This window comes from Megascapheus bottae, chromosome 17, assembly GCF_031878675.1.
Source record: "Megascapheus bottae isolate mThoBot1 chromosome 17, mThoBot2.hap1, whole genome shotgun sequence".
NCBI lineage: Eukaryota > Metazoa > Chordata > Mammalia > Rodentia > Geomyidae > Megascapheus > Megascapheus bottae.
The window spans coordinates 48,585,127-48,607,905 of record NC_143525.1 but is presented as its reverse complement, the minus strand read 5'-3'; the positions used below and the strand labels follow the sequence as shown (position 1 = coordinate 48,607,905).

The window sequence follows — 22,779 nt, the reverse complement described above, 5'->3', positions numbered from 1 at the left end:
GGCTTCCGAACTTCCCGCCTCCGGGCTGGCCCCGCCCACCCCGGGCTGGCCCCGCCCGCCCCCGGCACGCCCCGCCCACCCCGGGCTGGCCCCGCCCGCCTCCCGGCACGCCCCGCCCACTGCCAGCCCCCCAGCCCCAGGCCCGCGTCCCTCCTCCCGCCCTCGCCCGCAGCTCCAGCGCTCTCCTGGGCGGGGGTCTGGACCGCAGGACGGCACGGCCCTGGCCCCACGGGGAAGGGAGGCCCTCTGCCCGCCGCGCGCCCGCCCTGCATTCATCCCGCATTCCTCGTGAGCCCCTGCCTGCCCCGTGGAGCCGAGCCGAGGCTGACGGGGCAGCCGGGGCCAGGCCGGCCGGCGGGGACGCTCAGAGCGACCCTCCCCGTCCTCCCCGCCTCCCGCCCAGCCCAGGAGGGGCAGGCACTCTGGATACGCCCGGCACCGCGGGGAAGGGGAAGGGACGACCCCGGGCGGAGCGCGAGAGCGGGGAAACAGCCCCGCAGAAACGGGGCCTCCATGGAGAGGGCTCCCGGCTCCAGGCGGGCCGCCTCCCTCGGCTCGGATTCTGGAAGGGCGCGGAGGGGGCAAGGTGGGGGCGTGGAGGTGTGGGGGGGGCGTGGAGGTGTGGGGGGCGCGGAGGGGGTGTGGCGGGGGCGTGGAGGAGGTGTGGTGGGGGGGGTTGGGAGGCGTGGAGGGGATGTGGTGGGGGCGCGGAGCGGGTGTGGCGGGGGCGTGGAGGGGGTGTGTTGGGGGGGTTGGGGGCGTGGAGGGGGGTGTTGGGGGGTTGGGGGCGTGGAGGGGGTGTGGTGGGGGTTGGAGCGGCGTGGAGGTGAGGTGGGGGCGTGGTGGAGGGGTTGGGGGCGCGGAGGGGGCGTGGGGGGCCTGGTAGGGGGGCCGGGGGGGGCGCGGGAAGCCCCTCCTTTCCCCCCACGGGGTGGGCCGCAGGAGGGGCGGACGAGGGCAGAAGACGCTGTAGGCGGAGTCTCGGGGATGGGCGCGGGCGGGGCCGCCGCGGCGAGAGCCGTCACGTGACCTGCCAGGCCCGCCGCCACGTGAGCGCGGAGCCTCGGGCCGTCCGGACCCGGGCCACTCCGCTCCCGACGGCCCTTGCGCGGACAGGTGAGGAGGCGCAGCCCCGCCCCGCGGCGGCGCCAGGTGAGTGGCAGGGGTGGAGCTGGGCCCCCGGCCGTGCCGCCGAGTCGGGGGGCTCCGAGGGCGCCCCACCCTTGGGGTCGAAGCTGGGCGGCCGCTCTTCCTGGCGCGTCGCTGGGAGCCCTGCGTGCGGCTCCCCACCCGGCTGGGGCTCAGGGCGGGGGCCGGGGGGGGGGGGCGGCCCGGGCGGGCTGGGGCTCAGGGCGGGCTGGCGCGGGCGGGGCTCAGGGCGGGGGTCGAGGGGGAGGGCGGGGCACGCCCGAGGGCCGCCCCGGGGCGGGGGCGGGGGTTCGCCGCACCGACGGGGCCGGCGCGCGCCGCCGCTGAGCACTTCCTAGCCAGCCCGCGGCGGAGGCGGAGGCGTCGAGCCCTGCAGGGAGCCCCGACCCCGGGGAGGGCAGGGCTCCGAGATCAGACCCGAGCCCCGCCGCCACTTTCCACGCCCCACGCCCACAGGGTGGAGGCTGAGCTGCCGACAGTGCGGTGGCTATGGTTCCGGTTGTGTAGGGCAGAGCCAGGACAAAGCGGGGCTTGTGAGGGCCGCGTTACCCACCCCACGGCTGTCCCCCCCCCACGGCTGTCCCCCCTCCCCGCGGCTGCCCCCCCCCGCGTCCGCCCCCCCGCGGCTGTCCCCCCCTCCCCGCGGCTGCCCTGGCCTGGTGGACCGCTCCCGCTGCTCAGGGCTGCCCTGGTAGGACTTCCTGTCCCAGGAACACTTCGGGGTTGCCGTGGGGCCACAGGGAAGGCCTCGGAGCTGCCCTGCCCTTTCTGCAGGAGGGAGGTGTCCCTGAGGCGGCGCCCTGGGAAGTGGGGCCTGACCGGGCCGAGTGTCCTCCGATGACCAGGAATCAGAAGGGGAAGGGAGGCCCCCACCCCCTTCCTCTCCCCTGGTCTGGCGGAGGGTTATTTTGGACCACTCTCCTGACCTTCTGTCTAGCTGCCTGGCGAGTCGGGAGAGCGGTGCCGCCTCTGGGTTTCCAGGGAACTGGTAGTTGGACGATTGCCTGTTTTGTCAGATGGGCAGTGCGAGGCCCTAGGGTCCGTGTCCAGGCCTTGAGCTGCTCTAGTGCTGCAAACCTACCGGGTGTGGACTGCAGACATGGCCCAGGCACCTGCTTTAGCCCTCAATGTTCCTGAGTCAGAAGAGGACCAAGAGTAAGTGATTTGGGAGATGCCCCCCACCTTCCTTCTAGCAAGGACTGGGCTGCCCAGGTGAGCCCGGGAGCCTGGGTTCCCACACCTACTCCTCTGGCAGCCAGGAGCCCAGCCCCTACGAGGAGAGTGAAGTGCACGACTCCTTCCACCAGCTCATCCAAGAGCAGAGCTTGCGGGCAGCTGAGGAGGGCCTGGAGCTGGGGCCAGTGACCAGGACTCGGCAGGACCCAGGTGAGCCAGGCTGGGGATGCTGGCCTGGAGTAGGCAGGCCCTGGGGGTCTGCAGTCCCAGTACGGTAGGCCTGCAGTGAGGTGAGTGAAGAGTCTGAGTAATCAAACCTTTCTTCTTCAGGCCACACGCACCAGGCCTTCTGGGGGCCCGAGGGGGGCCCTGTGTATAGCGAGGCCACGCTCCGCGTCCTGGCCTGCATGCCCAGCCGCACCATTGGTAAGAGGGAGTCTTGGCCCTCGTGGTCTCCTTGACCCCAGCACTGGGGTTGCCATGGGGTTTCAGCAGGGCACTGTCTGGTAGAGCCAGGCCTATCCAGCCATGGTCTACTCAGTCTGCTGCCTAGAGACCCCTACAACCGCAGGCTGGCCTCAGTGGCAGCTAAAAATGACCTTGCACGTCATCGCCCAGGTCAGAATAGGCCCCTGGGCGTACAGTGGACACCAGGCCCCAGATAGAGGGGTTTCCTGGGGTTTGGCCAAAGGCTGAGGGCTGGGAAAGGCTTGGTGCCAAGATGAGCTATGAGAGGGAGGCCAGGTGAGGCTTGGTGCCGCTCCTGCCCCTGCCCCCGCCCCGCCTCTGCCTCTGTTGCCACAGCTGCCTGCCTTTCTAGGCCGCAGCCGAGGAGCCATCATCTCCCAGTACTACAACCGCACAGTGAGACAGCGGCACAGGAGCAGCCGGCCCGTGCTGGGGAATGTGACGCCTTCTGCCCGCCCCAGTCTCCGCTTGTATGACGTAGAGGTGGACGCTGCATCCCCGGAGGACGGTGAGCGTGCGGGGAGGGAGGTCAGGCCGCGGGGGCACTGAGGGATTAGGGACCTTGAGGTGGGATCTTGCATCCACGGCAGATAGACACTTGGCTGTCTGGTGCACACCCCACAAACACCCTCCAGTACTAGGTGGCAGCTGCTGGGCGTGGCCTGGGCATGGAATGGTGGCTGATAGGCTCCTGGTAGCTCTTAAGAAGTCCGTGAGACAGATGGAGCCAAAGAAGTGGATAAGCAGGCCCTCCCTGGCAGCTGATATGGACAGTCAGGGAAGGGGCCCTACAAGTTGAGCTCAAGCCAGGGGCTGGTAGCTCATGCCTGTAATTCTAGTTACTTGGTAGGCTGAGATAGAGAGGATCAAGGTTTGAGGCCAGCTTCAAAAAATTAGACGCCCCCACCTCCTTTCTCAGCCATACCTGGGTGTGCTGGTATGTTCCTGTCATCCCAGCTACAGTGAATCATAGGCGGGTCATAGTCTAAACACTCACCTGTGCAGTGCCCAAAGGAATCCTCAGCACTCTCACCACTGGGTAGAGTGCCAGAGCAGACATCAACACTGAAGAAAGAGCACTTAACAGTGAGCTAGAACATGGGGGAGGGAAGCTGGGAGCCAGCCTGCTTCCTGGAGGTGCCTGGAGCAGAGGGCACATAAACTTAGTCCATGCCTGGCTTTTCTGAGCCGCTCTGCGAGGGTGGAGGGAAGGGCAGCTGGGGCAGGCAGAACATCCCTCGAGTAAAAGGTCTCCTTTACTCCTCAGTTTGGGCTGTATTTCTGCTTGGGGTAATTATTTACAGAAAGTTGGGATTTAGAGTAAACTTTGGCATACTGGAGCTCTCGGTGATGAGTTCTAGGGGGCTCTGGTCAAGCCTCCTGGTGAGAGGATGATGAGCTGGGCCTGGCCTTGCTTCCTTGCAAGCTGAGTGCAGCTAGGCAGTGATGGGGAGATGGGGTTTTGCTGGTCCGGGAGGATGGCTTGGGGTCGGGTGAGGGAGGGAGGGCAGGGAGATGAGGTGGACTAGTGCTAGTCCAGGTCTGGCAGCTGCTGCATAGGCAGAGAGGTGGCATGCAGGCCTGGCGGGACCTGGCACCGGGTGAATGGAGACTGTGTCCAGTGCCCATAGCCAGCATAGACTAACCAACCTCGTTCCTATTGGCAGAGAAGCAGAGCCTCCTCATGAAGGAGCTTCAGGGGCTCTCGGTGGCCCAGCGGGACCACATGCTCCGGGAGATGCCCCTGAGCCTGGCTGAGAAGCGCTGGCTGCGGTAGGTGTCCACGGCTCTGTGCCGCCCTAGCCCCACTTCCTCGGCTGGCCTGGGTGGCCCGAAGGGGTCCTGAGCCTGCCAGTGGGTGACATGAGCTATGTCTAGACACCAATGCTGTCTCTGTCCCCAGAGAGAAGAGCTGGGCCTCTCAGGGGAGGTCGAGGGCCCAGCGGGGCCGTGGGGTCTCCTGCTGTAGCTGGCTCAGTTACGCCTGGATTCTGGTAGGCGGCTGGGGGCTGTGGGGAGAGGGCGGGCCAGGCCAGTCTGGGCAGGGCAGCCCCTTTCTTGCTGCTGTTCATCGGAGGGTCCCTAGGCCGGGCCCTGTGGTCCAGCCACTGTCGACAGGTTCTGTCATTCTGTCGCTGTCCTCCACAGGCCCTGCACAGCCTGGGGCTGCTGCTCTCTGGTCTGCACCGGGGGCGCCCGTGGCACTATGCCTTGAAACAGATTGGCGGTCAGTTCGGCTCCAGCGTGCTCTCCTACTTCCTCTTCCTCAAGACCCTCCTGGCCTTCAATGCTCTGCTGCTGCTGCCTCTGCTGGCCTTCATCGTGGGCATGCAGGCCGCCTTCCCACCAGCCCCACTGGACCCACCAGGCCCCTCTTCTTCCTTTACGGGGCTGGAGCTCCTCACTGGCGGGGTGCGGAGCCCAGTGGCACCCTCCTTCCTTCCCCTCTGCATTCCAGGGCTCCCCCAGTGCCCACAGCTGCAACTCCTCCCAACTGTCTGCTGGCCCTTTGTTTCTAGTGGGTCCAGTGCTAGGGAGCCCCCGGGGCGGGTCTGGGTGGGGAGGGGACCCTTGACTGGCCTGGCTTCTTGTAGGGCTGTTTCACCCACACCGTCATGTACTATGGATACTACAGTAACACAACGCTGAACCAGCCGTGTGCCCCACCGCAGGATGGCAGCCAGTGTAGCCCCAGGGCAGGCAGCCTGCCCTACAACATGCCCTTGGCCTACCTGTTCACTGTAGGGGCAGCCTTCTTTATCACCTGCATCACACTGGTGTACAGGTAATTCTCTGACGTATGACCCTGGCTCTGAGCACCATCCCTCCATCCATTACTCTATGCAGCCATCTGTCCATCCACACCCATCTACAAATCCATCCATCCATCCATCCATCCCTCTACACATCCACACACCCATCTACCCATCCATCCCTCTACACATCCACACACCCATCTACCCATCCATCCCTCTACACATCCACACACCCATCTACCCATCCATCCCTCTACACATCCACACACCCATCTACCCATCCATCCCTCTACACATCCACACACCCATCTACCCATCCATCCCTCTACACATCTACACACTCCTCCATCTACTGCTTTATCATCTGTGTATCCATCCATTCTTCTATCTGTGCCTTTCATCCTTTACCCATTCATCCACGCCACCCATCCAAAGATCCATCTTCTACCGTTCATGAATCTATTTAATCACCCATCTATGCTTTATCCATCCTTCCATTCACCTACCTGTTCATTCTTTCATTTACCACCTATCTCTATACCCATCAACCTATGGATCCATTCATCCAGCCACCAGTCTAGCCATTCTTCTACCACTGTCTACCCATCCATCCAGGTCTTTGCCTGTCTGCTCCCATCTCCCGACCTGCTCACCTCTATTCATCCATCTCTCACACATCCATTGACCCTTTTAACAGTGCGCCCTATAGGTGCTCTGAGATTAGGCCTGGACGGGAAGGTCATGGGGCATAATGCCTGCTCCAGAGGAACTTGCTTTTAGGGGAGGACACAGAACAGGGTCTGTGTGTTAGGAAAGCAATGAGATGGGGCAGGAAGAAGCAGGGAGGGTCTATGGTCACAGAGTAGGCAGTGCCAAGGCCCTGAGGTGAGCATGCCATCTTCTGTATTATTTAGCGGGGCAGTGGTGGGGTGGTGGTGGATGAAGCCCTGACCCACCTTCCTGTCATGGGACAGCGGCCTGTCCACAGCAGGACACTGGACTGCAGGGTGGGAGGCAGCAGGGGTGTCCTGCCTGGCTTCCTCCTTAGCTCTCTGCCTGTCTCAGCATGTCCCGTTCCTTTGGGGAGAGCTACCGAGTGGGCAGTACTAAGGGCATTCACGCCCTCACTGTCTTCTGTTCCTGGGACTATAAAGTGACCCGGAAGTGGGCCGTCCGGGTCCAGCAGGATGACATCCGAACCCAGCTGAAGGTGAGCAGGCTTGCTGCGGGAACCTGGCAGGGGGTGGGGGGCACCGTCCTGCCTCACGGGGCCCGGCTGGCACAGGTGGTATGAGTGTAGTCTGGACGGGGCCTCTAATGCTGAGCCTCTGGTGGGGAAGCTGGCCTAGGACACTGGTGATGGCCGTGTGCCCTCTGGCTGGAGGCCTCTGTTGTCTGCAGTAGGAGTGATGAGATCCAGGGCTCAGGCTGGAGAGGGTGTGTCAGCGGTGGTGAGGGGCCTTTCTCTCCTTGCAGGAGCTGCTGGCCGAGTGGCAGCTGAGCAGGAGTCCTCGCAGTGTGTGTGGCCGATTGCGGCGGGGGCTGACCCTGGGGCTGGCCTGGCTGCTGTGTCTGGGGACCACGGTGGGCTGTGCCGTGGCTGTGTTCACCTTCTCCGAGGTCACCATTCAGGTGTGGCAGGGTGTGGGGAGGGAACCCAGCTCTGGTCTGGGTCGCTCTGGCCCTGACCTGCAACCCCTCTTGCCTGAGTTCCCACGCCTGCAGTCAGTTGGTGGCAGGTCCTGTCAGGGTTCTTTGTTTTGGCCCCCTGCCCACTTCCTGTGTGGTTTGAGCTGAGCCCTGGGAGAGCTGAATGTTTTCCGACCAAGTGCTAAGCGGCTCCCCACCCACAGGCTGTCGGGTCACCTGTTCCTGTTGGGGGTGCTTCCTTTTCTTCTCTTTTCTGTTTTTGGGGTGTGTGTGGAGGGAGATGGGGTTTGAACTCAGGGTCTGGGTGCTGTCCCTTAGCCTTTTGTCCAAGGCTGGTGTTCTATCACTTGAGCCACAGTACCACTTGCAGCTTTTTGCTGGCTAAGTGGAGATGAGGGTCTCACAGGCTGTCCTCTTGAGAAGCTAAAGTGGCAGATGAGAGCCGGTGGTGCTGGTGTGGTGGGGTGCCCTCTGCAACCCAGCCCCCCATCCTTGCAGAGCCCTGCGACTGGCAGCCAGGAGGCTCGCTTGCTCGCCCTGCCCCTGGTGGTCAGTCTCCTCAACCTGGGGGCTCCCTGCCTATTTCGTGGGCTTGCCACCTTGGAACGGCACGAGTCCCCAGTCCTGGAGGTGTACGTGGCCATCTGCAGGTGGGTGATGGGGCACGGGGTGGCGTGGGGCTCCTTTGCCCCACCCTTGCATCTGCTGCCCCTGGCAGCCCTACCTCAGCCTTGGCGGCCCCGGCCCTGTGCAGGAACCTGCTTCTCAAGGTGGCTGTCCTGGCTGTCCTTTGCTACCACTGGCTGGGCCGCAGAGTGGCCACGCTGCAGGGCCACTGCTGGGAGGACTTCGTGGGCCAGGAGCTGTACCGGTTCACAGTGATAGATTTCTTCTTTTCGCTGCTCGACACACTGTTTGGGGAGCTGGTGTGGAGGTGAGGGGCCCCACCCACCCCTCATCCCCTCTCTGGTCCTCTGGGCTCCCACCTCTGCACCGGGGTTGGGGGGGTCTCTTAGCTCAGGGTCAGAGGAGGCAGCAAGTGTGCAGCTTTGGACTGGAGAGGAAGGGAGGGTTCCATGGAGTGTGTCTGGTCAGGGTGTTACCCGAAGGAGCCAAGAATGAGAGGGTGGGGCAGGGGCACTGGGTGTGGTTTCCAGCACTTGTGTTCTCCTCGAGCACATACAAAGTGAATAGTAAGGGGACTGAACTCAGGGCCTAAGCACTGTTCTTGGGCTCTTTCAAGGCTAGAGCTCTATCACTTGAGCCAGAGCACCTTCTCTAGCTTTTTTCAACGTATGTGGTACTGAGGAATTGAACCCAGGTCTTCATGTGTGCTAGGCAAGCACACTACCACTAGGCCACATTCCTAGCCACAAAACAGTTTTTGTGGTGCTGAGGAGATGGAACTTAGGGCCTTAGATATTACCAGGCGCATTCTCTGCTACAACCCCAGGCTTTGGCATTTTGAGAGGGGACCAGCTGTGTAGTTCAGGCTGGCCTTGAACTTGGAAGGCTTGTCAGTGCTAGGGAGGATGCATGCTAGGCTTGGGGTTCTTGGCTATCTCAGCTACATGGTGGGTCAGGACAGTATTGTGAAACTTGTAAGTTTAAAGTCAGCGTGGGCTATATAACAAGCCCTCTGGGTGGTGGGGAAAAAGTAAGATTTTAAAAATTTGTTAGTACTGAGGCTTGCACCCAGAGCTTGTATTCTTGCTCATCTTTCTTTCTCACGGCTGGTGTGCTGCCACTTGAATCAGGCCTTCAGTCTGGCTTTTTACTGGTTGTTTTGGAGGTGAAGGCTGTAGGTTTTGCTGCATGCACTTTTATTCTCTGGATCTCAGAATCCTGAGATAATGCTGCAGCTCTGACGCGCCTCTGGGTTTAGGGCAGGGTCTGACTTGACCTTAGAACACGTAAGAGACCAGTGCAGAGTGGCCCTGGCCAGGATGGCTCAGGGAGGGTTGGCATCACCTCACAGTGCCGTGGCTGGGGCCAGGCAGCAGAGCTCTCTGCCTACCTTCGCTCCTTTTTGTCCCAGGCTCATCTCAGAGAAGCTCAGGAGGAGGCGGAAGCCCGAGTTTGACATTGCACGGAATGTTCTGGATCTGATTTATGGGCAAACTCTGATCTGGTGAGGGTCCCCCGTGGCTGGTGCCCTCCCCCTGGATCCCGGCTGGAGGGAGGGAGGCAGCTGGGAGGCGGTGTTAACCAGCTGTGGCCCCCAGGCTGGGCGTCCTCTTCTCCCCGCTCTTGCCGGCTGTGCAGATCTTCAAATTGCTGCTGCTCTTCTACGTCAAGAAGGTGACTCATGGCCTGGCGCCCTGGCTGGGGATGGCGGTGGGTGTGGGGGGAGGTCTGGGGGGCCCGGCAGCCCCTTCTTCTCTGGGCTCGGAGCCCATGGGACCACAGCTTCCATGCAGGGGTTCCCCCGGTCTCACATGGTGCAGGAAGGGAATGGACAGTGGGCGTCTGTCTGTTCTCAGCTGTGTTGGCTCGGGCTGCCAGCCCGGGCTCTTGGCTCCTGGCTGGGGTCCTCTGTCACCCACCGCACGGTGGGGACAGTGATCCTGTGGCTGGTGGTGGAGGTGTGGGAGGGGTCAATACTGGACAGCATGGGGCCTGCATGCCTCAGTCTCCCTTTTGGGGATGAAACGGCACAGCAATTTTCCCCAAACTTAGAGTAACATCCTTGGAGAGCCTCCTGCGCATGTCTCCACGGCCTGGTGGGGAGAGAGGCTGGGTCTCAGGCCCCTTCCCTGCCCTCTGGGAGGCCTCAGAGGCAGGGACGCCATGGCCAGAGCCTCAGCCTGGCACAGAGTGCATCCTTTGTCCCCAGGCAAGCCTGATGGCCAACTGCCAGGCGCCGCGCCGGGCCTGGCTGGCCTCCCACATGAGCACCGTCTTTCTCACATTGCTCTGCTTCCCTGCCTTCCTGGGTGCTGCCATCTTCCTCTGCTACACCGTCTGGCAGTGAGTGGCTGTGTTCTCTGTTGTCCAGGGTCCGGTGGTGTGGGGTGCCTGGAAGAGGGGTGACGAGGAGGGGAGACACCGCGGGAGGGGGTGCCAGGGTTCTGCCTCCCTTCCTACCCTAGGGTGAAGCCCTCCAGCACCTGTGGCCCCTTCCGGACCCTGGACTCCATGTACTCGGCGGGCTCCGTGTGGGTGCGGCACCTGGAGGAGGCGGGCCCCGGGGCCTCCTGGCTGCCCTGGCTGCACCACCACCTGCTGGAGGACCCCCTCTTCATCTTCCTGGTGGCGGCCCTGCTGCTGTGGGTGCAGCGGGAGGGGGTGGGGGGTCCTGGAGGACAGCCTGGCACCAGGTCTGTGCCCTGCCTGACCACCCATCTCCTGCAGGGCTGTTATCTACCTCAACATCCAGGTGGTGAAGGGCCAGCGGGAGGTCATCTGCCTGCTCAGGGAGCAGATCCGGAATGTGAGTGCCCCACCCCCATGAGGGTCTGGTCACCCACTCATGGGCGCCACGCTCCTTATCAGTGCCGTCCAGGTCGACAGGCACCGGGGTGCCAGCTGGAAACAGCCTTAGGATGCAGCTCCATGGTGGCTCAGACCCTGTGAGGATCCTGAGGATTGCGGCCTCGGCTGACAGGGCAGAGCATGGCGGGAGGTTGAAGGGAGGAGAGCCAGGATTTAAAGCAGCCTGGGTTGGTCAGGCAGGAGCTCTGTCAGCCGAGCCAGGCTTCCAGCCCTTTGTTTTTTTTGTTGGTTGGGTGCTGTCCCTGAGCTCTTTGGCTCAAGGCTAATGCTCTAGCACTGAGTCACAGCTCCACTTCCGGTTTTCTGGTGGTTCGCTGGAGAGAAGTCTCACAGACTCTCCCTCCCAGCTGGCCTTGTCGCTTCATCCTTAGATCTAGGCTTCCGGAGTAGCTAGGGTGACACGCAAAGGTGCAGTGATGGTTTGGATGGACTGAGCATCACAAGTGGGCCTGGAAAGCTCCAGTGTGCCTCAGTCTCTCCCTGCCACTGGCAGGGCCCACTTCCGGGAGGAGGGGATCCCTCGAGCCTGGCCTGTTCCTGGCCTTCTAGAAGGTGTCTTGACACTGGGGCTCTGGCCCGTCCTGCTTATATGTCCTGCAGGCATGGCTTCCTGCTGGGATGAGAAAGGGACCTGGGGCTCTCCCAGGGCCAGAGCTGCACATGCATCTCAGCGTGCCAGGCCATGCCCTCAGCCTGCCCAGCCAGGCCCCTTTGCAGGCTCCAGGAGCCAGGACTGGAGCTGTTGGGCTGAGCAGGAAGCGCTGCGCTATGTCCAATGTCCAGGAAGGCACCCATCTGCCGCTGCCAAGGGCCACTGTGGCATCTTGATAATGGGAGTGGCCGAGGTGGCTGAGCTGTCAGAGGCAGATCCTGGTGCAGTGGCTCCTGCACAGGGGTCCTGGGCTGTCAGGTTGCCTGGCTGCTGGGTTGGCTTCTTGCAGGTTGTCTGCTCCTGTGCTGGTGGCCACTGGTGTGCGGTGCGGTCTTTGGTGTTGTTTGTGTGCACCTGGTTCTGTGCCAGATGCTCAGCAGGCATATGTCCCCTGAGCTGGAGCCCTGCTGTGCTGCTCTGTTGGGGACAGAGGGGGAAGGGAGGGGAGAACGGGGAGAGTGAGGAGGAAGAGGGGAAGGAGCTGAGTGCAGTGCCTTCAGAAGCAGGGCAGACCTGAAGTGGTTCTGCAGGGCCAACACCTTGCTTTCAGCCCTCTGATCTCCTGGGAGGGAAGGGTGAAGCCACTGAGTTGGTGGTAGTTTGCTGTGGCAGCCACAGGCCCCTCACACAGGCTCCACCATTTGTACCGTCCAGTCCCTTTTTCAGATGGTGGCACTGAGGTCAGAAGATGGGTCATCTGCCTAAGACAAGGTAGTTAGGGACAGGACCAGCTTGAAATCAGTCTCTGGTTCTGGGACCTTACTGTGTGGCCGGGTCGTCACATCTTTCCCTTTTCCTTGGGCACCAGGAGACATCCACAAGTGTGCCAATTTCTTGGTTATGGTCTTTTTTGTATGTGTGTGGGTCATGGGGCTTGAACTCTGCCTGGGCGTTGTCCCTGAGCTCTTCAGCTCAAGGCTACCACCCGACTTCCCATTTTCTAGAGGTTCACTGGAGATAAGAATCTCAGGTCCTTTGTGCCCAGGCTGGCTTGGAACCTCGATCCTCAGATCTCAGCCTCCCGAGTAGCTAGGATGACAGGCGTGAGCCACCGCTCCCAGCGGCTGTGGTCATTGTTTCTCCTCTTTCTGCTTGTGTGGTTGACAGCTTAAGCTCTCCCTCGTGCCATCAGGGAAAGGCCGGCCCTGGGGGACTGTGCGAAGGCCCCCTTAGTTCACACACCTCTTGTGCTCTGGCCTTTCTAGGAGGGGGAGGACAAAATCTTCTTGATCAACAAGCTGCACTCAGTGTATGAGAAGAGGGAGAGAAGCAGGTGAGGCTCCCTGAGGGGCGGAGCCTCTGCCAGGTAGGAGGGGCCAGTGCCTTCCAGGAGGGCTGGGCAGGAAAGGTTAGGAAGGAGAAAGTCGAAAGGAGAGAACTGCATACCCATGACCTGCACACACCCTCCTCCACATACACCCTCCACACACACACACCCTCCTCCACACACACACACACCCTCCTCCACATACACACACCCACCTCCACATACACACACCACACACACACACACACACACACCCTCCTCCACATACACAGCACACACACACAGCACACACACACACACACACCCTCCTCCACATACACCCTCCACACACACACACACCCTCCTCCACACACACACCACACACACACACCCTCCTCCACATACACAGCACACACACACACACCCTCCTCCACATACACCCTCCACACACACACACACACACACACCCTCCTCCACATACACCCTCCACACACACACACACACACACACCCTCCTCCACACACACCCTCCTCCACACACACACCCTCCTCCACATACACCTCAACACACACACACACCCTCCTCCACATACACCCTCCACATACACACACCCTCCTCCACACACACCCTCCACACACACACACCCTCCTCCACATACACACACCCTCCTCCACACACACACACCACACACACACCCTCCTCCACACACACCCTCCACACACACACACCCTCCTCCACATACACACACACACCACACACAGCACACACACACACACCCTCCTCCACATACACCCTCCACACACACCCACACCCTCCTCCACACACACACACCCTCCTCCACACACACACACCCTCCACACACACATACACCCTCCACACACACACACCCCCCTCCACACACACCCCTTCCACACACCCTCCTCCACACCTCTTCCACCTTAGCTCCCCTGGCCCGGGCCCTCCAGGACACAAGAGGAAATATCTGGTTTCTTTTCCTCCCATGCCCTTCTGCTACAAGGCCCTGGCAAAGCAGGGCTATGGCTGTAGCCAGCCCGCTGGGATGCAGGCACTGGCGCCCTCCTGTGCCTTTCCTGTGACACCTAGCCTCTAGGACGGTGGCAGGGTGGCAGCTGCCTGCTGGATGGAGGGAGCCCTAACCTGTGTTATCTTGCCGCAAGGGCCAGAGACGGAGGCCTGGTTCTGCCCACCTCCAGGTCCCACCTGGCAGGGCAGCAGGCTGAGGCTGCCCTGTTCCTCCTTGGATGTCCTGCCCACTGGCCCGGGCTCCTTGTAGCAGCAGGAGCTGCTGGGCTGACACCTTGCTTTCAGCCTCTGGTGTGCTGATGGGTTTGGATGTCCATTGGTTTAGCCCATTCCCTGGACTTGGGCCCTGAGTTAGCCTGGGGCCCCCAAGGCAGGTGTGAGACCACACTGGGTTGGGCCACAGCCTCAGTTTCTCTAGGTAGGTGAGGAGTTGGCACTGTCCAGCCCACATGGCTGGTGGATGTGAGGTGGTCCTTGCGCCCCCTCTCTTTGCCAGCATGCAACTCTGCTGCCCTAGGCCCAGGTCTGCTCTGCCAAATGGTGGGGGCACTGGCTTGCTGGCCTCTGACTTCTCTTTCCTGCAGGGCCGGCAGAAGCCAGGGGGCTGCCCCATCACCTGCCCGGCGGGCGGATAGAGGGGATGGCTGGAGGGATGGTGAAGGCTCAGCCCCTGACGCCACGGCCCTGCAAGCAGAAATGTGGACTTGAGCCCAGGCTGGGCAAGAATGGGAGGAGAAGCCTGTCTTCTGTGAACGACGGCCGAGCTGACGACCAGGGCGGTGGGGCAAGGAGGGGAGGCTCTATTTATTCCTGATTAAACCAGTTTTGCAAAGTGAGTCTTTCAGGAGACTGGGCCCATCATCTGGGGCTCGCTTTGCCCAGAGCCTTGGACACTGAGCAGAGCGCTCCCTCTCCTGCCTGAGCCCCTGGAGGTGGCTGCAGTCCTACCACAGTTCAGTGCTGTGTGCCCAGGCGTATTCGGCTACCAGCAGACAGGAAATCTACGGGAAGTGTGGGTAGGGGCACGGTGATGGTTGATGGGGGAGGGCCAGCCTCCAGTCCCCCGTGGGGCCACAGTGAGTGGGCACAGGCAAGAGGGATAGCCTGTGTTCATGCCCAATTCATGTCTGCAGTCAGGGAGCTCCTGAGTGGGTGAAAGGGGGCTAGTAGGCAGCACTGTCACCCCCACTGGACGGTGCTCACCTGGTGTGGCCTCTACCTGCCCTGCGGCACCCCTAGACATGAGCTCTGGGCTCCCTTGGCCCACCTGGGCCTGCTGTGTGGTCACTGGGGCCCAGGGCTGCCATGACTGTTGGCTGGTGCGGGCCATGGACACTTTGGCTACATCTTGGCATGAGTGCTAGGTGAGAAAAGGTGAGTGTTTCAGGAAATGTGGAGCCAGCCAGGGTCTCTGCCACACTCACCACATTGCTGCCTTGTCTCCACGCCTGGCCTCCTGGTGGGTCAGTCCTGGGCCTTGATGAACTCAGGGCCTGGACACTGACCCTGAGCTGCTTTGTGCGCAAAGTTAGTGTTCTTACTACGTGAGCCACAGAGAGAGCTACTTCTGGTCTTTCCTGTGTATATGGAACTGAGGAATGGAATCCAAGGGTTCAGTATGCCAGGCATTCTCCACTCAGCCACATTCCCAGCCTTAGCATCACTTTTGTGGCTGTTGGTTGTAGGACTTGAACTGGGCCTGAGCGTTGTCCCTGAGCTCTTCAGCTCAAGGCTACCACCCTACCCCTTGAGCCACAGTGCCACTTCCAGTTTTCTGGTGCTTAATTGGAGATGAGTCTCACGGGACTTTCATGCCTAGGCTGGCTTTGAACCTTGATCCTCAGATCTCAGCCTCCTGAGTAGGTAGAATTATAGGCGTGAGCCACCACACCTGGTGGCTATGGTCTTTTTTTCTCCTCTTTCTGCTTGTGTGGTCGATTGCTTAAGCTCTCCCTCGTGCTGTCTGGGACAGGCTGGCCCTGGAGGGACCGTCTGAGCCACTGGTCCTGGCCATAGCATCACTCTTCTTTTTTGGCCAGTCCTGGGGCTTGAACTCAGGGCCTGAGTACTGTCCTTGGGCTTTCTCAAGGCTCTACAACTTGAGCCATAGCACTGTTTTTGGCTTTTTCTATATATGTGGTACTGAGGCATGAAACCCTGGTCTTCATGCATGCTAGGCAAGCACTCTACCACTAGGCCGAACTCCTGGCCCTGGTAGCATCACTTTTGATTGACAAATGATCCTACCACAAGAAACACCTCAGCAAAAGATTTTAAAGAACTACCACGTGATCCGTTTTGTGTCCACCGGGCTGGGATTCAAACTTGAATCTCGGTTGCTGAGAAGGGACGCGGAGATGTGGTTATTGCTTGCAGGATTGTGCAGGTGGTGCCGCTCAGCTTGCTATAGCCTGTAGGGTAGAGGTGGGTTTCCTGCAGAGGGGCTGTGCCACTGCACGCCCGCACTACCCCTGCCTGGGTCTCAGCGTGCTGCGGCTGTGCCAGCCAGACTGCCTGCGCCACAGCTGGGGGGCTAGTGCCTCCTGTTTCCATACTTCGGTTCTTTGCATCTCCCCAAGGTGCTTCCCTGGGGGCGGGTGGGCTTGGATCGGCTGGTGGCCTTGCACATGGCCGTGACCTCCTGCTGCTGGATGAAACATCCCTGTGCCCACTCTTGACTTTGGCTGCACGTGTGGACCCTGTGCCTTCTTGGGGTTCTGCATGACGAAGGGAAGATGCTCCTGGCCCGGGGGCTGTGGATGTTTCCCAGTGCCTCTGCTGGTTGTGGTGCTCACTTGGGGTGTTCCACTGTGCTGGCTTCCGCCGTGTGCTTCGGAGGCCAGGCATGCATCCCTCACTTCCTTCAGAGAAACACCAGTGCCCACTGGCTTTTGTGCTCCACACCCCGAAGTCTCTTCCTTCCAGCAACACGGGCAGCTCTTATGGGGTCTCCCTGCACATCTTTTTCATCCAGACTCAGGGCTTGCCCTCCATTTCCTCTTCCTCAAGCCCTCTAGGCCTCTCTGCATCCACCATCCTCCTGTGCTACTGTTGAACCACAAAAAGGCAGCTCTGGGCCTGGTTTCCTTCCTTCTTGCCACCAGGCCTCATGGCTTTCCTGCCTGCCTGTCCTGGCTTCAAACCATGATGGTCAGATCTTGGCCTGAATAGTCAGGGTGACAGGCGGGAGTCCTTGGTGCCTGGTCTTTGACACCCACAGCAGGGCCTCAGTGGGAACGTGGGCCCCTGTTGCCTGGACCACACCGGTTCTGGCGTGAGATGTGGGTGGATCTGCGGTACTCCTGCGCCTGTCAGTGAGGATGACATGTTTAACAGAACAGCAGAGAAGCACACAACACAAGTGAGCCGAGACTGTGCGGATGGTCCACACATGAGCTGCGAGGACGTCACAAAGGGCGGGGGGGAGAGGCTGTTCCAGCAGGACGACTCCCCTAAAAACTACCCGTATGTCTTTGAAAAACAAAAAACCCACTAATCTGAATAGCCAAGAAAAATTGCAATTTATTTAAGATTCAACAAAGCATCGTAGTTTCGAAAGCAACTTTCGGTGTGTGTTCAACAATCACATTCTATGAGAAGAGACATTAAGAGTCACAAAGTTGTTTATCTCAGAGCCACAGACATCTTAAACTCAAAATAAAAGCAAGGGGAGGAGAAACAAACCAAACCCCAAACAAGCAGATCCTTTACTTCTAGCCCCGATGTTCAAACCACGAGTTTTCTACAACTCAGTGCTGAATGGCAGCGTGGCAGCTGTGTGGGGCACACCATGTGCACATGCCCATCTGGTGTGCGCGCGCGCGCGCGCACACACACACACACACACACACACACACACACACACACACACACACACACAGGTCTGCACACAACACAGAAACAGAATGCACGTATTGGCGATGAGATGGGGTCACTGAGGGCCTGCTCGGCTACAGAGATGCAGTACTAGACTAGATGATGCACTACCAGACTGGAGAAAAGAGTCGAACCCAGTTTGTGCATAGTTCATGATCCTCTATAAAACCAGCTTTTGTTGACCTGCAGTCTCGCAGGACTTTTTTTTTTTTTTCTTTTTTTGTTTTTGTTTTGACAAAACCATTAAAAAGCTAATTAAAAAAGAATGTAATGCACAGAGCCCTGGCCCTGTGGGCAGGCAGCACAACGTCCGTGTGTTTTTAAACATACTCGAGGGTATGTCCTTCCATTGTCTTTCTTCCTTGTAAAACAATCAGAACATCGATCATTTTAAAACATAAAGCAATTTTTAATATATAAAGCACTCTTCAAACATCTATTTCTTTTGAGTCCATTATTTGGTAAATATGTAACTGCTACACATTAGAGATTAGGTATTTTTCTTCTTTTGTGTTTTTTTTCCTCTTTTTTTCTTTTTTTTTTCTCTTTTTCATTTTTTTAAAATAACATCTTCAGTGCTAGGAGTGGGGTTTAAAAATACATGAAATGGTGTGGCGCTGCCTCGGAGCCCTGGCTTTCCTGAGAGTGTCCGGCATGTGCGAGACTGACCACAGTGCCTTGTCACCTCGACGAGGGCGAGGCCCGCCGGCAGAGTCCAGACGATGCCCGGTCCCAGAGCCCGGAAGTAACGTATCTGCATTCTGAAAATAGGTTCTTTACGACGAAAGTCTTTTTTTTTTTAATTCCTTTTTATTTTATTTTTAAATTTTAAAGTCTGAAGGAGAAAAAAGGTCTGTAAACAGGTGGAGCCCGAACCCGGCTCCTCCAAAAGCAGTCATCACCGCGTCCAAGTGCTGGCTCGGCCCCCGCACGCGCACATGCGCACGCGGCACCGCCGTTCTCTGCAAGTATCTATGGCCACAGTTCAGCAACAGTTCTTTCTCTAACTTTTATTCCAAGTGGAAATGGTGCAATGCTCTGGTAATAATGTTCTTGCATTAGTCCACGATAAAAAGCTGCTAAAGGTAGATATACATATTATTTTTCCAGAGATATACACTGTAACTTTAGACGCATAACAGAGTCCTTGAGTAAACATGTACACGTGAATTGTCGCCGCCCTGTCCTGTGAGTTCTCTGCATGTTTAAGATTTAGCTAAAGGAAGGGCAAGGACAGCTCAGTGCAGAGTTAGATGCTAACAACAACAATAACAACAACAACAACAAACATTTGACCAATGCGCCAAAAAAAGCATATACTGAGTAAAAGGGGAACCCAGATGAATCCCTCCCGCGCTGTCAGGCATGCGTCAGGCACGCACACAGGAACTGCGCTCTGTGCAGGAGCACTCGCACATAGGCAGTTTTGTGCATGCACGCGCGTGCGCGCACGCGCACACACACACACACACACACACACACACACACACACACACACTCTCTCTCTCTCACATACACATAGGCTATGAGCTTAGAAACTTTTCCTAGAGCCTGTTTCTGTGTTCTGCTGTCAACCTGGAAGTGTAGAATTAGACTTAGAAAGCGTTCACATTTCATTATTGGCCTGCTGGATTCAAGTATTTGCATGTTTGATATGTCTTTTTTTTTAACTTTTAAAAAATATTTTTTTGGGATAAAAAATGACATGAAAAAGTAATGAAACAAGGGTAATGTGCATAGGCAGATCTGGGGACAGAAAGCAGATGGAGGCGGTGCCGCCCTTGGCGCTCAGCTCCACACTCGAGCCACACCCGCCCGCCCCATCCTGCCCCTCCGCCTCTGGTAATGTGCATAATCATCACAGGCTCACTTTAAATAGGCTTCTCATCCCCCTCCCCCCTCCCTCCCTCCCTCCAGCCCAGCCCATGATAAAATAACCCTTTCCAGCCCACAATCTGAAAAGTGCCCTTCATGATAGAACTATTCTAAGCAGCTTTTATACTTAAAACTCAAAATGACAACACACTGTACGAACGTGAGACGACACAAAAATCAAAAGCTATGAGGAGCGTCCTGTGGCGTGCACACAGCCCGCACTGTTCCAACAGTCCTCCAGGCCACGGCCACGCCACGGCCACGTCTTCAGAACTGGACAGAGGTACTCAAAAGGGGGCAGCGCGGCCATCCCACAGGCCCTGGCTTGGGCCTGGCCGGGCCCGCTTCCCTCCCCACCAGGCTGGCTGGGCCCAGCTCTCCTCCTTGCTGGTGGCACCGAGCGGCCCTAGATGGACTCCCCGCTGAGCAGGTCCCCAGGCAGCAGCGTGGTCAGCGGGGTGGGGCTGCCGATCACCCGGCCGTCCTCGGTGCTAGGCGGCCCCCACAGGCTGCTAGAGTACTGGGGCACCCCACCCCACAGCAGCTCGCTGCTCCCTTTGCCACCCAGGCAGGGGGTGCTCCAGTGAGCAGCGTCACTACGCACCAGGCTGTGGGTACTGCCTGAGGCACCCAGCCGCGGCTGGCCACTCCCGCTACTGGGCTGCCAGCTGGAGGTGGGTGGCAGGGCCTGGCCCTGGGCCAGGAACCGATTCACTTCCTCCTCGCTGGCGAACTCAGCCAAGATGGTGGTGTTCCCCAGCACACACCTGCAACACGGAAGTCAGGGGAGGTCAGGTGAGCAAACCCTAGGTGTGAGGCACGGCCGATGGCCACAAGCCACAGACTCCGCCCACACCCCATGGCTGGGCCCTGGTGACTGCCCACTCTGACAGGCAGTGTGGGTGTGCGGGGTGCACGCCTCAGGGCACCACTAAGATGGGGAACGGGTGAGCGGCACGTGGGCAGTGTCCCCAGCTGTTCCAGGGAGGGCCCTTGCTTTGCTCACAGACGCCCTGGGTGCTCTTGGGAGCTTTTTCCTATGAAGAGAGCAGCCACAGACACAGCAAACGCAGGGACGATGAGCTGCACCAGCCCCGGGGCCTGGGAAGGGGGCAGCGTCTGGAGATGGTGGTGTCACAGAGATGATGACACTGAGTACGCCTGGTGCTGCTTACAGCCCCAGTCTCCAGAACTGCGAGAGGACAGACCTCTAGAGGGGATTGCCTGAGGCCCTCACAGGCACCGGGAGGGCAGCTGAGAACTCACATGTGCAGAGACTTCTGGGCCTTGGCAGCCTCCTCCTTGGAGCTGTAGCGGACCACGGCATTGCCCTGCGTGAGGTTCAGGTGGAACGTGACCAGGGGCCCATGCTGCAGGCACAGCGTCCGCAGTGTGGAGCCGTCGATCTGCAGAGGAAGCACAGGCACACCTGAGTTCTCCGCACGTGACGGGGCGCAGACCTGCTGGTGGCCTGTGGCAGCGCAAGGGGAGCAGCAGTCATCTTCTTTTCAGGTACTAGGGTCTGAAGAGGCCCTCTTGGTTGGTTACTGTTTCTTTTTTAGCATATGGAAACAGGTGGGACTCTCAGAGACATTTCTATGCATGTGTACAATGATCTTCAATCAGCCCCTTCTTTCACCTCCTAAGACAACGCCAACAGTCTCATTCTTTTATTTGCATACCTGAATACAAGTTGTTAGTCAGGACTCCCTTTCACTCCTTTGCTCAACCTCTTCCCATCTAGCAGCACAGCTCTAGTTATTTTCATCCAGGCAGGACTGCCATTCTATCCATGCATCCTCCTCCTGTTACAGCAGAGGTGAGCGGTGCACAATACCATACTCACTGCTGCTGCTGAGATGGGGACTTCAAATGTTTCCCTGGTGGGCTGGCCCTGAAGAGCAATCTTCCCTGTCTCTCCCTCCAAGGAGCCTGGGTTACAGGCGTCAACCATCATCATCTGGTTCTAGTTCCGAAGCATTTTTTTCTTTTTGCCAGTCCTGGGGCTTGAACTCAGGGCCTGAGCACTGTCCTTGGGTACTTTTTGTTCAAGGCTAGTGCTCTGCCACTTGAGCCGCAGCACCACTTCTGACCTTTTCTTAGTATGTGGCACTAAGGAGTTGAACCCAGTGTTTCCTGCATGCTAGTCGAGCACTCTGCTACTAGGCCACACTCCTGGCCCTATAACATAGGGCCCTTTGACCTTGCTAGGAAGGTGCTCCACTACAGAGCTGCACTGATTCCTTGGCAACCCTGGGGATCTGAACTTAGGGCCTCATGTATTCTAAGCTGGTAGAGGCATGCCTCCAGCCCTGTTCTTCACCGGTTATTTTTGAGATTAGGAGCTCCATCATTCTTCTCAGGCCTGTGCCTGGACCTTTTTTTTTTTTTTTTTTTTTTTTTTTTGGTGGGTCATGGAGATTGAAGTTGGCCTGGGCACTGTCCCTGAGCTTTTCAGCTCGACTATTGCCCTACCCTAGAGCCAAGCCCCACTTCCCGTTTTCTAGAGGTTAACTGGAGATAAGACTCTAAGGTCCTTTTGTGCCCAGGCTGGCTTTGAACCTTGGTCCTCAGATCAGCCTCGTGAGCAGCTAGGATGACAGGCGTGAGCCACTGCGCCCGGCTTGTGCCTGGATCTTAACCTGTCCATTCTAGGCGCTCCACTGTAGCTGGGATGCAGGCATGTACAGCCATATGCAGCTTCTTCCTTCCTTGACCAAGTCCCATGGGCCTTTTTGGTTATTGTTTCCTGGGTTGGCCTGACACTATGATCCTGTAAATCTCACTCCCATGTAGGGTCAGAGGCATGAGCCACAGGCTTGCCCAGCTCCAAATCGCTCTTGAATGGACAATTATATGAGAGGCAATTCTGTTTACAAAATTGTAAACAGAATTTCTTAGCCACAAAGGATAAATGAACAACTCAAAATAGGCTAAATGAAGCTCACTGGCTATGTCTGCTTCCTGCTACCTGAACTTTATTTCATAACTCACAAATCTGGTGTTTGTGGACCCTGAACAAAGGCCCCCTCCATAGGCCTCTGCACCAGGGATGGAGCAGCACCTTCCTGGCCAGGTATGTCCAAAGGCCTGTGGGCCCCACACTGCCCTTCTCCTGCGGCACCAGTTCCTGTACCTGGGGTGTGAGGTTGCGAAGCACGAGCCAGCTGCTTGTTCTTCCTGAGGTGTCAGTACTCCATGCAGAACCTGTGTTACAAGCCCAGGAGACAGGAACTCAGTTGATAGGCCATAAGGGAACCAGGAGCGACGGTCCCCACCAGGTCTATAACACTGCCCAACTACAGCACCTCTGACAGACCTAGACCTCCTAATGCCCCGGGGCTCTGCCATCAACTGGGCACTGTGACTCTGCCTAGGACAACCCATTTGTG

The 22,779-nt window shown here is 58.6% G+C and overlaps 3 protein-coding genes across 7 annotated transcripts in view; 2 read left to right on the top strand and 1 right to left on the bottom strand.

Annotated features, from left to right (window-relative positions):
* Window positions 1-22,779, top strand: part of LOC150052050 (uncharacterized) — a 125,184-nt gene that overhangs the window by 67,833 nt on the left and 34,572 nt on the right. The window lies entirely within an intron of this gene.
* On the top strand, window positions 1,830-14,472 carry Tmc6 (transmembrane channel like 6). Its single transcript, XM_090351276.1, has 19 exons — window positions 1,830-2,304; window positions 2,405-2,535; window positions 2,656-2,751; window positions 3,146-3,301; window positions 4,461-4,566; window positions 4,697-4,787; window positions 4,942-5,205; window positions 5,388-5,578; window positions 6,615-6,759; window positions 7,026-7,181; window positions 7,698-7,849; window positions 7,954-8,133; window positions 9,238-9,330; window positions 9,425-9,500; window positions 10,036-10,169; window positions 10,292-10,468; window positions 10,554-10,632; window positions 12,552-12,619; window positions 14,221-14,472. The coding sequence occupies exons 1-19, from the start codon at window positions 2,249-2,251 to the stop codon at window positions 14,342-14,344; spliced, it is 2,475 nt and encodes an 824-aa protein (XP_090207402.1). The 5' UTR covers window positions 1,830-2,248; the 3' UTR covers window positions 14,345-14,472.
* The window catches only part of Tnrc6c (trinucleotide repeat containing adaptor 6C), a 99,164-nt gene continuing 94,487 nt past the window's right edge, over window positions 18,103-22,779 (bottom strand). For 4 of the 5 annotated variants that reach the window (XM_090351289.1, XM_090351286.1, XM_090351285.1 and 1 more), the window contains 3 exons: window positions 22,524-22,594; window positions 20,654-20,793; window positions 19,435-20,154 (listed from right to left, as the gene is read on the bottom strand). In XM_090351289.1, the coding sequence (XP_090207415.1) occupies window positions 19,794-20,154; window positions 20,654-20,793; window positions 22,524-22,594 (572 nt within the window). In that variant the 3' untranslated portion in view covers window positions 19,435-19,793. Of the gene's footprint in view, window positions 18,589-19,434; window positions 20,155-20,653; window positions 20,794-22,523; window positions 22,595-22,779 lie in introns of those variants that run through there. The other variant, XM_090351288.1, reaches the window with a different exon arrangement.

What these genes read in the sequence shown, in the direction of transcription:
- Tmc6 (XM_090351276.1), top strand. Translation starts at nt 2,249, where the DNA reads ATGGCCCAGGCACCTGCTTTAGCCCTCAATGTTCCTGAGTCAGAAGAG. An exon ending in GAGTCAGAAGAGGACCAAGA is followed by an intron (nt 2,305 to 2,404) that starts GTAAGTGATTTG and finishes CTCCTCTGGCAG; the next exon opens with CCAGGAGCCCAGCCCCTACG. An exon ending in TATGGGCAAACTCTGATCTG is followed by an intron (nt 9,331 to 9,424) that starts GTGAGGGTCCCC and finishes TGTGGCCCCCAG; the next exon opens with GCTGGGCGTCCTCTTCTCCC.